The 16,079-nt window shown below is 40.5% G+C and overlaps 2 protein-coding genes across 3 annotated transcripts in view; one reads left to right on the top strand and one right to left on the bottom strand.

Moving 5' to 3' along the window:
• Window positions 1–1,374: 1,374 nt before the first annotated feature.
• Window positions 1,375–2,331, bottom strand: LOC306997451 (uncharacterized protein; the record flags this gene model as incomplete). Its single annotated transcript, XM_079610756.1, has 1 exon — window positions 1,375–2,331. One exon carries the CDS (start codon window positions 2,329–2,331, stop codon window positions 1,375–1,377), a length of 957 nt encoding a protein of 318 aa, XP_079466882.1.
• Window positions 2,332–7,911: 5,580 nt separating this feature from the next.
• Window positions 7,912–16,079, top strand: part of axl (AXL receptor tyrosine kinase) — a 47,719-nt gene continuing 39,551 nt past the window's right edge. The window contains exons 1-4 of one of the 2 annotated variants that reach the window (XR_013797139.1): window positions 7,912–8,572; window positions 12,543–12,750; window positions 13,289–13,389; window positions 14,331–14,513. Coding sequence is in view for 1 of the 2 variants with exons in the window: in XM_079609388.1 (XP_079465514.1) it covers window positions 8,431–8,572; window positions 12,543–12,750; window positions 13,289–13,389; window positions 14,331–14,513 (634 nt within the window). In the remaining variant the exon portion in view is untranslated. The remainder of the gene's footprint in view (window positions 8,573–12,542; window positions 12,751–13,288; window positions 13,390–14,330; window positions 14,514–16,079) is intronic. The other variant, XM_079609388.1, reaches the window with a different exon arrangement.

The following is a 16,079-nucleotide window of genomic DNA, read 5'->3' as shown; positions in this document are numbered from 1 at the left end:
TCCACTGAGAGGTACGGTACGGTACAGTTCGGTACGGTACACAATTATCTGCGTTTCCACTGTCAAAAGTTGTGAATGGTACCAAAAAGCCGAACCGTACCGTACCACTTTTTTGGTACCCTTCCGTTGGGGTACCTAGCACAGTGGTACGGTACTAAAGGGTGGAGCTAGACTCACTACAGAACGTTGATTGGTTGACAGAGAATCGTCACTTGCGCGTCCTACAAGGAGAACGACAACGCAAAAGGCGCCATTTTTAAAGCACAACACTATTGCGAAACAATGGCACCGCGCAGCATTACATTACCGTGGTCAACCCAGGAGGTGCAGACCTTCCTGGGTATCATGGGTGAAGAAAGGGTGCAAAGGGAACTTGATGGCATGGTGAGAAACGAAAAGGTTTTTCAGCATGTTTCTGAGAGGATGGCTACTGAGGGTTTCCAGCGGACGTCCGAGCAGTGTCGAATAAAAAGCAAGAAACTGCGGAGTGACTACCGTAAGGTGAAAGACCACAACAGCCGGAGTGGTGTTCACAGGAAAAATTGGAAGTGGTTAGATATGATGGACGCCATCTACGGACACAGACCGGCGCTTCGAAATGATGCTGGAGGATGCCCGTGAGGCAAGGCGGCATGAGGCAGAAATAACTCGCCAACACATGGAGCAGTCGACAAGCTTCAATCAGGCCTTCCTCGGCACACTCAGTCAGCTGGTGCAGGCGTTGAGTAGTCGCCGCGACCCTGTGCCATGATCCAGCCACTAGTGCTTTTGCACACAGCACTTTATTTACACTTGTTTACTTTTTGTTTGCACTTGTTTACTTTTTGTTTGCACTCGTTTACTTTTTGTTTGCACTCGTTTACTTTGTTTGCACTTGTTTACACATTTTCTTCAGTTGTTGTACAGCACATTGTTCAGAAGCATTTGTTTGATTTTTTTAAATTAAAGTAACTTACTTTTTCATTACCCCATGTGTCTTGTCATGTGTTCAATGGCCGTCTCACATGATTCCTCTGATATCATTTTATTAACGTTCCTGTCATCAGGTGTCAATGACACCTTTTGTTTGCCACCTTGATAATGGCAATTTGGGAGATTATGCTTGCCTTAAATACAAAATAGTTGGTAATGTGTTACTTTACAATAGTTAATCTTTTAATATTTTACTCTGTACACAAATATGATTTTTAAAGTAACCTATTGCAAACAAAATCTGATTTTTTTACATGGGTATTGCAGAGAGTAAAGTCCTCTCTTTTACAAAATATGAAGAGACAGAGTGAAAGTAAAATCGATTTATTAGTGTAACATAAAACATAACAAAACATAACATAGCATTTACACAGGTGTGCCTTTGCTAACTGTACAACAGATTCAACTGTTCAAATACCGCATCAGACCCTCACGTACATCCCTGCCCTCCTCCTCTGCACCCTGTGCCAGTGGCACCACAGGATCTGCAGCAACAGGTGTATCCCATTCGTGCTGGTAATCCTCTCCATTCCTTTCACAAAGATTGTGCAGAGCACAACAAGTCAACACCATGGATTTCACCAGTTCAATGTCGCTGTCATTCCTCTTCATAAGGCACCGCCACCTGCCTTTGAGTCTCCCAAAAGCATTTTCTACCACAACCCGAGCCCTGCACACTTTCTTGTTGTAGATTAGTTCTTCTGCTGTCAGCCGGCCATTGTCAGGGAATGGTTTTAGTAGCCAATTCTGCAAAGGATAGGCAGAGTCTCCTAGCAAATAATAGCCAGCGTTCACCCCACTGATGTTCCTGGTGCAAGCTGGGTAAAGGCTTCCACGCTCGACTAACTCCCACAATGTGGACAGTCTCAGAACCCGAGCATCGTGCAAACTTCCAGCCATTCCTGCATACACACTCCAAAATAGTCCTTTTCCATCAACTAATCCTTGCAGGATGATGGAATGCCAGCCTTTTCTGTTGAAGTAATCGCAGTGGTACTCCTTTGGGGCGATTATGGGTATGTGTGACCCATCAATGGCACCTACACACTGCGGAAGCCCCCATCGGTTCTCAAAGTAAGTTGCCATCTCTTTAAGCCTCTGCCGGTCAGGAAAACATATCTGTTCTGGAACTAACAATGTGCAAGCGGCCTTGCAGAATTCCTGGACGCACCGACACACTGTTGTTTTGCTGACTCCAAAAAGATGGCCAATACTTCTGTACTCGCTGTTGGTTGCCAGCTTCCATAGTGCAATGGCAACTCGTTTCTTAAGGGGAACACACACTCTGAAGTTTGTGTCCTGCTTATCCATTGCTGGATGCACCATGGCACAAAGGGACATAAATGTTTCTTCAGACATCCTGAAGTTGTGCACCCACTGTGTGTGTGTGAATCCTGGAACGATCACATCCCACCAATCACTTGAGCGGCTGAAAGACCAAATAGTTGGTCTGCGGCGCTGATTTTGCACCAGATTGATTATCTAGAAAAACACAGATAGCAAACATAATGTTAATACAATGTAGCAGTGATGGTGGGTTTGTTCAGGTACTTTAACTAAAAGTGCAACTATCATAGGCTGGATGAAACAATACATAAAGTCTATGGGAAATTACAACATTGAAAGTGTTACCTTGGACAAGATAGAAGATATACATTTTATAAAATAGAGGGCACTTTGGTTTCATTGAAGCACAAAGAAAAACTAGCTTGCATATATAACTATTTTCACAAAATTGTATACATAATTAGTCATTAACCACAACTAATATTGTGCTTGTAATAATATAAGTATCATTCAGATTCATGTGAGAGATTGATGATCTTAGGATGTAACCTTCACAGTGCTTATTAATATAGTGTAGTTTAATGTTACAGTTATATGATTTTAACTGATATAGGCCTGGTTTCACAGCCAGGGCTTATTGTACTTATTTATTCTTACTGTAGAGTTATTTGATTTATGAGAATATTCGTTAGTTAGCGCGTGACAGTAGGCTACATGAGACGAAATACATTGTAATACACGACATTACAAAGTTAGCTTAGCTCAAGCTTACCCTTCTGCGCCGTCGTTTTTGTTTTGCTTTGTCTTGAATCGCGCGGTTGTCTGTCTCGTCCCAGCTCCTTAAAAATTCCCGAATTCGCCTGTATTTTTTGGCTGTGTTTTTCCTTGCAGCCTGCATCCTTTGTTCAAACAAAGCTTGTCTCCTCCTTGTGACAAACAGCCACATGCCGAGAAGCAAGAACAATATCTTCTGTATGTCCTCCATTGTTGTTTACGGTTCTAGCTTTCTTCTGCGCGCGTGAATGACGTCAAGCGAGTTTCCGTCATACACCACGCCTATCAAGTGACGTTATCACTACTTTCCGACATACACCACGCCTATCAAGTAAGGGTACTGTTGGCAGTGGAAACGCTAGCCAGATTCTGGTTTACTGACCCGAACCGTACCGTACTGTACCGTACCGTACCGTACCGTACCGTACCGTACCGTACTGTACCGTACCGTACCGCACCGCTCAGTGGAAACGAGCCATTATATGCTCAGCACAAGCCATCAGAGCAACGGACCACAGGTGCGCAAGGGCGGAGCCTACGCTCAGAAAGAAGGACTAATTAGAACACAACAAACACACACAGAACATACAAAAGGCAACACCCATAAGGCTGAGGCCGTAACACAATGAAGAAGAATGGTTTAATAAACAGAAACTCAAAATAGTATGTTATCTTCACACATTAGTTATCGAAGTTGATTTGGCAAAAGATAAAAATTTGTGATAAATCATGAAAATATTTTTTTACAGTGTACTGAAGCATTCCTCACATTCCATTCATTCCTAAGGGGGTCAAATTGATCCGCAAGGGAAGGAATTGTTACTTTTTTATAAATTTTTTACCCCAAAACTCACCGAATCCATTAAAACATTTTCTTTGTATATTCGTGGTTCAAGTGTGATAAAAGTCTTGGCTTCTGATGAACACTCAACTTTTTAAAAAAATTTTTAAATGATTTGAAATGAAAGGAAGTAAGTGAGCGTTTCATCAGCTGTCCCAAATCAACCGTCTCTCACACTGACTCATGGCCATCCAAATAGTTATATAACCATGCGGATACAAACTGTTTTTCACAAGAATTAATTCCAAAGATGAATTAAAAGAAGTGTCAGCTATTCTTTAATGGCATGATTGTCGTTGTGATTTGAGGCAGACCTGGTCTAACCCGTTTGACAAGTTTAGTGAGGCGGCAGTTTAATCAGTGCTGGAAGTTCTCTCTCATATGAACCTAACCAACCCACACTAGCCCTCTCTGTCTGCCCAAACAAAGTCTCCTCATCTCCTCAGTGTTTCTGCATTCCCCCCTTCTCATTCTTTGAAGAACATGTTTGATACTTTCTGCCTCCTTTATCTCCCCCGTCTCTGTCTGTGTATCTGTGTGTGTGTGTGAGAGAGAGAGAGAGAGAGAGAGAGAGAGAGAGAGAGAGAGAGTGAGAGCGAGAGTGTGCATGTGTGTGTCATGAGAGAGAGAGCTTGATTCCTTGGTTTCTTTTGAAAAGCAAGGACACAATGGGGTCTTTCTCAGATGGGCTGTGTCTCCATTAAAGACCCTGGGAACACTGCACGGACCCCTCAACCTCCTCTTAAAGGGCCAGAGAACTCTCCATCCAAAGCAACCTGAGAGCGCAACAACAACCCCATGCGTTTTCATGGGAAAAAGTAGGAATCAATTATTCATGAGGGGTGTGAATCCCAGCTATCTTACGCTCTCCCTGCGTTCGCCCAAACAAACTTCAGCCATCTTTCCCGAGCCCTGCATGAACACGCTGTCTCTCACCCGCAGACATAACCATCAGAGCGACATAACAAACTAGAAAACAACAGATTCTACACACAGAGCCGCACAAAGTAGTGTGTGTCTACTTTCAATGTGATTGAAGTTTAAATGTCTTCACTTAAGCAAAGATGCTCACGTTGATTTGCTTGCGAAGCTATTTTGTGCTTGAGGGTAAAAAATGTGTTGTTTTTTGAAACATGTTTCCGCAGATTAATATCATTTAGCATGGCTCATCTTCAAAACCTCGACGTGCTTTCTCATTTTTAATTCAGCTTCAAAAATGTGCCAATAATTGTAAAACAGTTAATGAAATACAATAAGTTACGATAAAACATCATATTCTAAACGTGATTCATGAATTTTTGGAATATTTTCTCTAAATGTTTGTTGCTGTACTGGTTTGATTGTTTAATGTCTTTTTTTATTAATTGTGTAAGGTCCTTGAGTGCCATGAAATGCGCCTTTAAATAAAATGTATTATTATTATTATTATTAAATAGATTGAACAGGTTTTACACAAATATACACTACCAGTTACTAGTTTAGATGACATTATTATTAGTCAAGTCAAGTCCCCTTTATTTCTATAGTGCTTCTTACAATACTGACTGTTTCAACGCAGCTTTACAGTGATAACAGGAAAATAATGCAACAAAGTTTGTTTCGGTTGTACAGCAGATCTAGATGACTATAGATCAGATTACTGTCTAACACATTTTTTGAGTAATACATTTTTTCTCAGTCGCTTTGGTGCATTTCTCACATCACTATTTACATTTGCACAACAGTTAATGCAGTTCTCAAAACAATTAGTACAAACTGCAAAACCTAGTTGATAACCTGCAAAAGCGTGTCACTTGCTCAAAATGGATCGCTCATTCCTCAAAAGCAAGTATTCGTGTCAATGAAAGTGTCAGTGTCATCAAGATGAAAAGTCTTGACACCATTGCTTATGAACAAGATAGTCAAATGGCTTTGTCATGCTTTCATTATGACAGTTTACTCTGTAAATGTTTTCCAAGGCAAAAAAGTCAGATATTGGTGACACTACCTGAAAATGCTCAAGACGGCATTATATACTATTAGCACAGCCATTTGAAAAATACAGTAAAGTTACACATTATTGTATTTAGTGAGGTAACTGAGTACAAGACACTGAACATTTTTACTGCATGCTCTTTGCAATTCTAATTTGTTCACAGCATTGTGCAAAATAAAAAATACACCCTTATTTACAACAAACATAAACTCCCTTTGGTAGAGCTGTGCACAACTGCAAACAATATTGCAGTACATATTGGAACTGAACATACAACATACATAGTACTGTAATCATTCATGCACATCCAGACGTTCCTCTCTGTCTGGCCACATAATTTCATTCACATCACAGCGGATATCAACTCTTGCAATGCAGCGAGGAAAGCATCTCCTCGAGTGGCGAATCCCCCCTCTGCATGACTGCTGTGATGCCCTCACATGCTGCATCCAGGGCCGCCAGCAGGGCCATTTGGGTATGTGGATGCCGGTCATGTACCTTCCACCTCCAGGAAGAGAAAAACTCCTCTATTGGATTTAGGAATGGTGAGTAGGGAGGGAGATATTCCACCAGCATCCTATCATGTGCTGCAAACCACTGTCTGACGACATCTGAGTGGTGAAAACGCACATTACCCAGAACAGCAGCATGCTTGCTCAGATGGTCTCCAGTTAGACCCCTCTCATTCTCAGGGATTATGTCCCTGTAAAGAGTGTCTAAAAAAGTCAGCAGATGTTGTGTGTTGTGTTGTACACTCTAAACAAAAATGGTGCTAAATAGCACTAAAAGTGGTTCATTGGCTTGTAATCATAGGGGAACCACTTTAAGTGCCATATAGCACCTCACCTTTGTCAAATGGTGCTATGTAGAACCATAAGAGCACCTTAACCACCCCAAAGAACCGCTGAAGAACCAAACTGGGCTTAACTGCCATTAACAGGTTAATGGCAGTGGTGATATATAGCACCATAAGCACTGCAAACCGCTGAAGAACCACTTTTTTTTTAGAGTGTATGGAGCAAGACGGGGGATATACCATTTATACACACTTGTTCTCCTGACAAAATGTTTGAATAATTGAATTTACAGTGGTTCTCCCAACATTTGGCTGCACCCTTCGACCAGCCTCAACCATTGTTAGGCCGTGATTGACTACATGATCCACAATTGTAGGCCTGATTTCATCAGGGATCCGCCTATGTACTTGGCATCCCCTTCCCCTTCCCCTTCCCCTTCCCCGTCCTGCACCCTCACCCTCACCCCTCTTCCACGAGGCTGGCCTTTCATTTCTTTGTCACAGTATTGTAGAAATGGTACACACTATGTCCTGCTTGGTTCATATATGCTTGTAAAGTGGGGGTTTATGGGATTCAGCTCTGACAGTGATTGTAGAGAAGTGGCTTATCATTGGTTGCAACTGATGCTTCACACACCCCTTCACATCAGTGAAAGTTGAGATTCACCTGAGATAAATTGTTTAATTTAGGAGACATTTTCAGAAAGAAAAAAAAAGATTTAAAAAAATTGTAAAATTAGCTTGACAGATTTTGACAACTAGTTCAACATTTTTGTATTTAATGATTCAAGCAATGAAAGGAGAACTATTAGTTTTATATGGAATGACTATTCAGCATTCACAAGTAGGCTATACATTTTGTTTTAAGTATTTTGACTGACATGACATAAGCAAATGATAATGTTATAAAACAGCAGAGAGTTGAAAGCAATTGATACATGTCCAAAAGCATTTGCAATTTGTTGGAAGGAATGAGAAACTGCTACTATGATGTGCACAAATTACTAAATGTTGTGAAGGTTGAACTAACTATTGTGCAAATGTATAGTGATGTGAGAAATGCACCAAAGAGACTGAGAAAAACTGTATTAAAATCAGTCAAACTATAAAAAAACACATGTGGGATTTACTTAGTGATCTGCCTATTCCGTCATGAGGAGTGTGGACTATCTTTCAGCCAAACTTTACCTTTAGTCATAAACGACTCACCCTTAGACAGTCTAGATTTAAAGTGAGCATGTTCTCTCTGTAGTTGGTCCGCAGGTTCAGTCGAGTCTGCTGAAGGTGGAGGGGGTTGTTGTGTATTGGAGCACTGAGAGGGAGGGCGAGATGGAGGAGGGGAGGAGAAAGACAGAATGGACAAAAGTTGAGTGGAGGAATGTGAGTTTGTCTGAAGGGGAATAAAGGCGTCCTGATGGGAGAGAGTTTTGGAGGCAAAGGGAAATTCTGACAAAAATACGCGTCGTGATCCAAAAATAACAACTCTTGACTGGAAAACTCGGGAGCGCTTTTTTGGTTTTGGCTTCACGCGCTTCAATAGCGTAGGCTACTTCACGTTCAGGATTACTAAAAACGTTTTGAGCTTAAAAAGAAAGAAAGAAAGAAAGTTTACGCTGCTTTTGGAAACAGATTTTGATGACAATTTTGGGGACGACCTGACAGTTTGTGTTTTGAACTTGAGGATTCGAGTTTTCCTCTGTTTTTCCTTCTGAAACTTTTTGAAGTCGGCTAAGGAATCTGCCAGAATCGCTCATCTGTGGGAAGTTGAAGCGCTGGAGCGATGCGATGATGATGATGATGATGATGATGCGATCTGAGTCCCACACGACACCGAACCCGAAACCGGACAAAAGGATGACCGGGTCGAGCCTTTTCGCTCTGTTACTCTTGCTGGTGTTGCGCCTCGGGTCCGCGGAGCTTGTGTCAGGTACGAGATTTGTGGATTCAAAACTTTTTCAAGTCAATACGTTAACGTTTCAAAGGTTTCCTGAGCTTCGCCCTGATTGAATATTATAGGCTATAATCGTTAAACAGTGGTGTGCAAAATTATTCGGACACAATAGTAGTCTTTACACATGTTTGAATGTCATTGCATTAGAAAACAAGTGTTAAAGAATATAGTATTGTGAGGTAAATAAATATAGACTACATGACATCTGTGGTTACTCTGCAGTGTGAACTTGAGGGGAGCTTTTTATAGTTACTAAAAATGGCCAAAGGAAAATGCAAATAATTGCAATTCAGACACATGGATACATGTCTAAGAAAATATATTGTGACAAGTGTCCAAAAACTTTTGGGGGCCCATACAGCATCTTTTAGATCGCATACACCATCAGTGCATGTCATTGATGACAGAAACAATAAACAGTGAAAGATGCTTGACAACATGTGTAGTTCACTCTGAACTCATTTATTTACTTTGCTCAATGTCACGCAGGTTTTGCTCAGTGGCTTTAGAAGTTTGTGTGATATTATTATTATTATTTTAATTTTCAAAACACTGGGTCTATTTTCATCTGACAGAGAAAAGCTAAATGCCACATTGAAGGAGGGGCCTGAGGTAGAAGAATATCTTATAGACTTGAGGGTGGGCTTTTTTGACTTAGTAAGGTTCCTAAGAAACCAGCCCCTAGCAACACCCTAACAATAACATTGCATGACCTTAGCAACTAGCCATCCTAGCAACCACACTGCATCATGTGTGACTTTTGCACAACCAAGCATCCTTTACATTTTCCTCAGGATCTGTAAAAGTTGTTTGTAACACTGTCTTGCACAGTGGGTTTGAGTGTTTACCAGACACAAACTTAAAGTTGTTTAAAGTTGTCTATAGTGGCCCTTATGTGTGCTGACAAATTGAGTCTGGTAGATCGGACACTTATCAAACTCTCCCATCAAATCTCCCAGACTGTGAAGACGGGCAGCCTAAACATGCAGCGTGGATAATGTGGGAAGTGGGGACCGGTGAGGGATTTCAGAAAGAATGTGACTCTGGGGCCATGCTGAATCAGACAGGGGAAATGATGGATTGGGTTTAGGGCAAGGGACGGATGACGAGGGGATGAATTGAATGAAGAATGGAATAAAAAGCCACGGGAGTTTGGCGGACAAGTGAAAACATAAAGGAGGAAAGAAAAAGTGATTTGTGTTAGACTGGGCCGATAATGAGAGGGTAGTAGTTGTCTTTGACAGGTTTCTACTGATTAGAGAAACACTATAACATTTTACAACACTGAAAAATATAGTGTGATGGAGGAAGTGCTATAATGAAAAATGCAAGTCAAAAGGAAATATTGCTTATTGCATTACATTTGTAATTTTTAAAATTCTCATATAGAGGACACTTTTCACAATACAATCAGTTCTCTTTGGAAACTGTCTTCTTGTTGAATAGACAAGAACACAGAAGTGTCTTCTTGATGAATACACAGTTTCTTTAGAAAAATATGCCACATCACGAAGGTAAAAAGGATGACTTTAAACATTCATATTGAAAAGGGAGCTGCATGCACACAAAGAGAGTTGAGGTCTGTTGACTGCCCACTTTCAGGCCATCATAAAAGGAGAGATGTTAAAAAGAACTAGTGAAGCTAAAAGCCGCTATAGTAATATATCAATAAAAACTAGCTATGACAGGAGGGTTTAGTGGGCCTCATTTAAACATCAACCTGGGACTCGCATCTCTGAGTGTGTGTGCATGTGTGTGTGTGTGTGTTCTCCTAAACCTTCGCTGAAAGATTTACTGTGTTAACATGTTGTTCACCCCATTCATATTTGAACAGTACTCCAGATGCATTGGAAAGAATGTTAAACTAAACTATATATAGGCTATATATAAAATAAATAAAAAATCTTTTAACTTAAATTTGTAAGTGTTTCTGTCGAGTGTGCCCCTCCCCCTGAAAGTTTCCGAAAGTCAGTCCTTTTTCTTGTTGTTGAAAAAGTAGGCCCACATAGAAGAGGGATGGTTGTGTTAGTGTTTTGGATGCCATGTCACACTGGGTGAAATATTTTTCAAAGGGTCAAAGGTTAGGGGTCAGGGCAGTGTCTAACAGCTTTGAAAAATCAAATCTTGAGGTACACAGCAAATTCTGGTCTTTGGAATAAACTTCATGCGAGTTAAAATCAACTAAATTTGAGTGTACATGCTCAATAATAAATAACTCAGCTCTTGGAGTTGAATTTTTAACACTTTTTTAGATTTAAAATATAACTCTTTCTGGAGTTAAAATACAAATCATACGGAGAGTAATTGTAACTCTAAAATTTTGTTATTTATAATATGAACTCCCTAACAGTGTTAAAAATCAACACTTAAAAAATATTGCATTTAACACTTCTTAGATTTAACATTTATTTAACATAATATAATGTTTTATGTGAAAATGATATACTGAACGCCATACTCTCAACTCATTGCTTGTATTTGATCAAATTCAAATTTGCACTTCTTAATATTTAACTCCAGCTGAAGTGTCAAAAAACGCTCCTGAACACCAATGAATAAACTCCAAAATACAACACAAACAGGGAGTATCCCATAACACAAACTGTAGTCAGAGTTAAAAAATAAACTCCCAAATCTAACTCTTTCGCACTTTTTTGCCTAACTCCGGATCAATTTGCTGTGTATTTGCTGTGTATGCAGGATCAAGCGATCTTATGTATAATCAAAATGTTGCTTTTTTTATGAAACTCACCCACATTCAAATGTCGATAAAAAAATTAATGCATGAATCTAGAATAAAATAGTTTTCTGTTTGTTTAAAAGCAGAGGGTCTGTTCTTTCTTTTGATATAGGCCTATTGCATGTTCAGATATTCATACAACAAAATATTCTGGGGGCCATGAACATTTGGTGATAATGATTTTAAAAAAGCACGTTTTTTTGGCGGTTTTTTTAATCGCTGGCGGGGAAAGAGTTAAGCCGGAAGGAATTCGAAATGAGTTGCATCATCCGAAGCTAAACTACATGGATCTGGCTGGATTACATGCCTCTGGTATCTCTCAGGCTTCAGCTGCAGAGCTTGTTATCCACAGAAGAATTTAAAACATTCCCATTCTTCAGGCAGATGGACATGCATGGAGCCAGTGGAAAGTGAACCACCGTGGCCAAGCTGATGTTTGACAGAGAGCCGAGCCTTACCGTCTTATTCACATCATAAAATTCCATGCGAGGGAGGGTTGCGTTTTTTTCACAGACACACACCACCCCACTGGCATTGAAAAGGAGGCTTGTCTGATAAGTTCATGTGATTCACTTGTACTGAGAGACAAGGAGGTAAAAACCCCTTAGACTTCAATGGAAGGGCCTGAGTCATATCTTAGGTTAAGAACAGCATTGACACTTTGGGGTGAACTCATAGTGACCCCTAAGAAGAAGGGTGGTTTTCAGCCCATGTCCTGGACTCAGCGTATTGGTGAGACTACAAGACCAGAGAGTGTGAGATAAGGACCAGAGCTGGGGAACACTGAGCCCCACAGAGAAACCGCCTAAAAACCTTTACAACACATTAGCCACCGCATAACAATGACCCTAGCAACCCCTAGCAAACCCTACCAAGAACCACACAGTTTTCTTCAGGATAAGTTTTTTTTATATATAAATGCATGATTTTTTTGTATCTTCTGATGGATGAACCCTTTCAATATGATGACCAGCTCTTAAAACATCAGCAAATTGCATGTCCAGAAATGTTTTGTGGTCATTTACCAGTGCTTTGACGTATTTTGGAGCGCCATGTACAAGTCTTGGGTTGGCAGTTATTTAGCACTATGGTATATTTCAAATGCCCAAAAATGTGCTTAATGTATCTACTCTTCAAAACTAACACAGGTTGTGTAAGCTGAAGTGATGGACTTGACTTAATGAGTTTTCCATGGTCACTGTGCAGGGCTGAGTTTCGTGGAGAGCCCTGGGAATGTGACTTCCTCTCTTGGGAAGGCAGTGGAGGTTCAGTGCGTCCTGCGAGCAGACGGGGTGGACCATGAGCTGCCGGACGTGATCTGGCTGAGGGAGGGACAACCGCTGCACCTTGCTGAACTCAACCAGATGCAGGTCCCCGTAGATGAAAACAGCTGGCTGGTTATCAGTGAACTCAAGTAGGAATGCCGTCTTTATGGTGCATATCTGTTTCTGTTGGACATTTACACTGCCATTCAAGTGTATGAGTTTTTCTGTTTCCTCTGTCCATGATTGGTGTTGGCACCATTACTTTTATAACTAGCGTGTTGCGTACATTATTGCGCTAATGCCTGATAAAAGGATTAAATTACATTACATCCTGAATTTTTATGGACAGTAACGTGATAGTTACAGTACACAGAAGAAAAAAAAGCTTATTAAAAAAAGCTACTATGTTATGCTATACCTTCTAAAAGTAATATATTACTTTACTTGCTACTTCTGAATGTAATCTCATTACATAAAATGCCATTACCTGTAACCTCCAACACTGCTAAAAGCTGATTGGTACAATAGCTCATGGGTCCGATCCCCAATGAACACACATACTGATCAAACTGAAACCTTTTTAAGCTCTGAAATATACTTTGAGAGAAAAGTGTTTGCCAAATGAATACATTTAAAATGTGTCTAACAATGTCAGATTAAAAGCATCCAGTCACTTTGTGCTTACAGGATAGAGGAGGTAACTCTCTCAGACATGGGCTCCTATCAGTGTGCGGTTTACTTCGGTTCAGAGGAGACATTATCCATTGAGGGGCACATCCAAGTAGAAGGTATTATCTTTCTTTAGTGTATGTTACTTAAAATACAATGTTCTCTTTAAATTCACATAGGTTTTGTGATGGGGATATATGTGCAGAGAGGTGGAAAACAAACTTTGGGAGTCTGGCCTGGGTTGAGACTAACAATAGACTGTACTAGGGCTGTCACTTTACGTTCGAAAATCGATTGCACAATCGATCGGACCAACAAACCCAAGATTCGAAAATGAAAATAGGGAATCGATTTTAAAGGCCTTTTTTTTTTTTTTTTACCAAAAAAGTTGTTTTAGGTGGACAGATCAATACAATACACAGAACATGTAGGATGTTGGAAAATAACAATGTCTTTTCTATTAACCAAATGCTTTTTAATATTCGCTATTACTTCAATGCAAGTGAGCAAGCGCACCGTTGTTTGTTGCTTAGTGACGTGTGTGTTCAAGTAAGCCAGAAATGCGCAGATTCTCCGCAATACGCTGTATTTAATATATCATGATGACTCACGAGTTGCATATTTGCGCTAAATCCGCGCAGATTTGGCTACACGAACTTCCCCAGCAAAGTGAGTAAACATAGAAACACGCCAAATTGGCTCGTGATTTGACAGCGTTACCCACCAAAGTTCATTTTTACCCGCATTTGGCGGATTGGCGGGTGTTAATTTCAATCCCTGAATGTTGCACTCCTGTTTGTCATTGTGCACGAAACTTCACGCCAATAAATCATCAGAAATATTGCTGACTTGTGCGCATCTCAAGCGCCCTCTTTACGCTCGTCCTAATGCCTGTTAGTTGTCCGTGGATTTGCCTATATTTGGTTGGAAAATGGAAACGTCTTTAGACACGTAAAAATCGAACAGGATTTTTTCACAAAAGTGACAGCCCTAGACTGTACTGTTGGGAACTCCTCTATAGCACATTATTGATACATTTATGGGTTTTCAATCTCTTCAGGTCTCCCTCATTTCTCAGTGGAACCGCACCATTTGTCAGTAGTGGCTAATGTAGGGCTGAGTCTGCACTGTGAGGCTCATGGTCCTCCTGAACCTGTACGGGTCATCTGGCTACAGGACGGGGCTCCTCTCAATAGCCTGGACGACCCGATATCCCTGTCGCCCTCAACACTCCACCTCTCAGGTATTTACCTGTCTTGACTCAACTGTATTCTGTTCTTTACAACTTTGCTTTCCTAGTCTGTCTACTTCGCCTGTCTGTCGGAAACCTTGTGTTCCTATATCTCATCTTTTTTTTCCCATAATCAATGCTTATTGATCACCCTTGATGTCTGTCTGTGAGTTTTGCAAATATTTAACCGATGAAAGGTTGACAAAACCTCAAAGCTCCACCTCAGTTTTGAATGACGTGCCACAGACCGAGGATATGAGCAGTTTCTGCACCAACAATATAGAACTGGTAAAGCATTTTCTTTACACAAACCTAAATAAAGACACATTTTTCATGTATTTGAGGAGCAGAGAAGAGCGTCTTAGGCTAGCATTTGCTGTCTAGTCATAGCCAGTGTTGGGGAAAGTTACTTTTGAAAGTAATGCATAACAATATTGTGTTATTCCCTAAAAAATTTAAGTAATCACACTAGTTACTTTTTTGTGGAAAGTAATGCATTGCGTTAGCCTGACGTCGTCATACTCAGATTCTAGTCAGAATGGCCCTCGCATGAAAAGTGCGTACACCACATTTCCAGCGTACACCTGGCGTACACCCAAAAGCACGGTGACTTTGCGATTTATCATTATGGACGTTGGTGTACGGCACGCTCAAATCCTACGCCAGCTCAGGAGGTGGTGTACATGTACGCACGTTTCGAGTTAGTGCTGAAATGCGCAGAAAAACAATTCCTAACACCACAAAACGCACTGACAAACTAAAGATATGATATATTATGACCCACTGTAAAAAAACAACAACATAGAAATGATAAACTTCAGTGTTTATTTTTGTGAGTTAAGCCCGGCAGGTGCGCACGGACTGGGTTCAGTAATGAAAGGCTTTCAATGACCAAAACATAATTCAGACTGACAAACTAATTAAAATGACATTCTTCTTCTTTTAAATAATAATAATAATACAAATAATAATAATAACAACGACATTCTTCTTCTAAATAACAATAAGCGTCATTAATAATCAAAATCATAATACTAATAAGAAGAATATTACAAATTGTCATGCAATTATTCACATCATCATCACTATTGTACACCCCATTATATGTGACGTCATGAGAAATTCAACGCTAATAGTTTCAAAACAGGTGCTGTAAAATAATGCATTCTGATAGGTAATTTGCTCTACCAACCAGCGATTTAAACTGGATTTCCACCGGAGAAGTTTCTCCTCTTTGCCGTCTTCCGCGTGTCCATGGCGTAAAATGAGGGCGTGGGGGAGGCGGAGACGTGAATATATAGGGGCGTGTTAATCTAATGACGATCGTTTTCAGCCGCGGCATTTATCAAGAGGCAGGTATTGCGTACACCTGAATTTCAAAGGTACGCACAGCTTCATAAATCAGGCGGTGGGAGGAGTGTAAGCATAATCTTACGCCAACATATACGCCCGTTTCGACGCAAGATTGATAAATGAGGGCCAATGTGAGTCTGATACTGCTGATACTGGGCTGTGATTATGGGGCGTGTTTCAACCGAAACAGGAAATAAAAGGCCTCTGCACTCAATTGGATAGACC

This window comes from Phoxinus phoxinus (genome assembly GCF_949152265.1).
Source record: "Phoxinus phoxinus genome assembly, chromosome: 4".
Taxonomy (NCBI): Eukaryota; Metazoa; Chordata; class Actinopteri; order Cypriniformes; family Leuciscidae; genus Phoxinus; species Phoxinus phoxinus.
The sequence above is the reverse complement of the archived record's forward strand: the minus strand, read 5'-3'. Positions and strand labels throughout refer to the sequence as shown.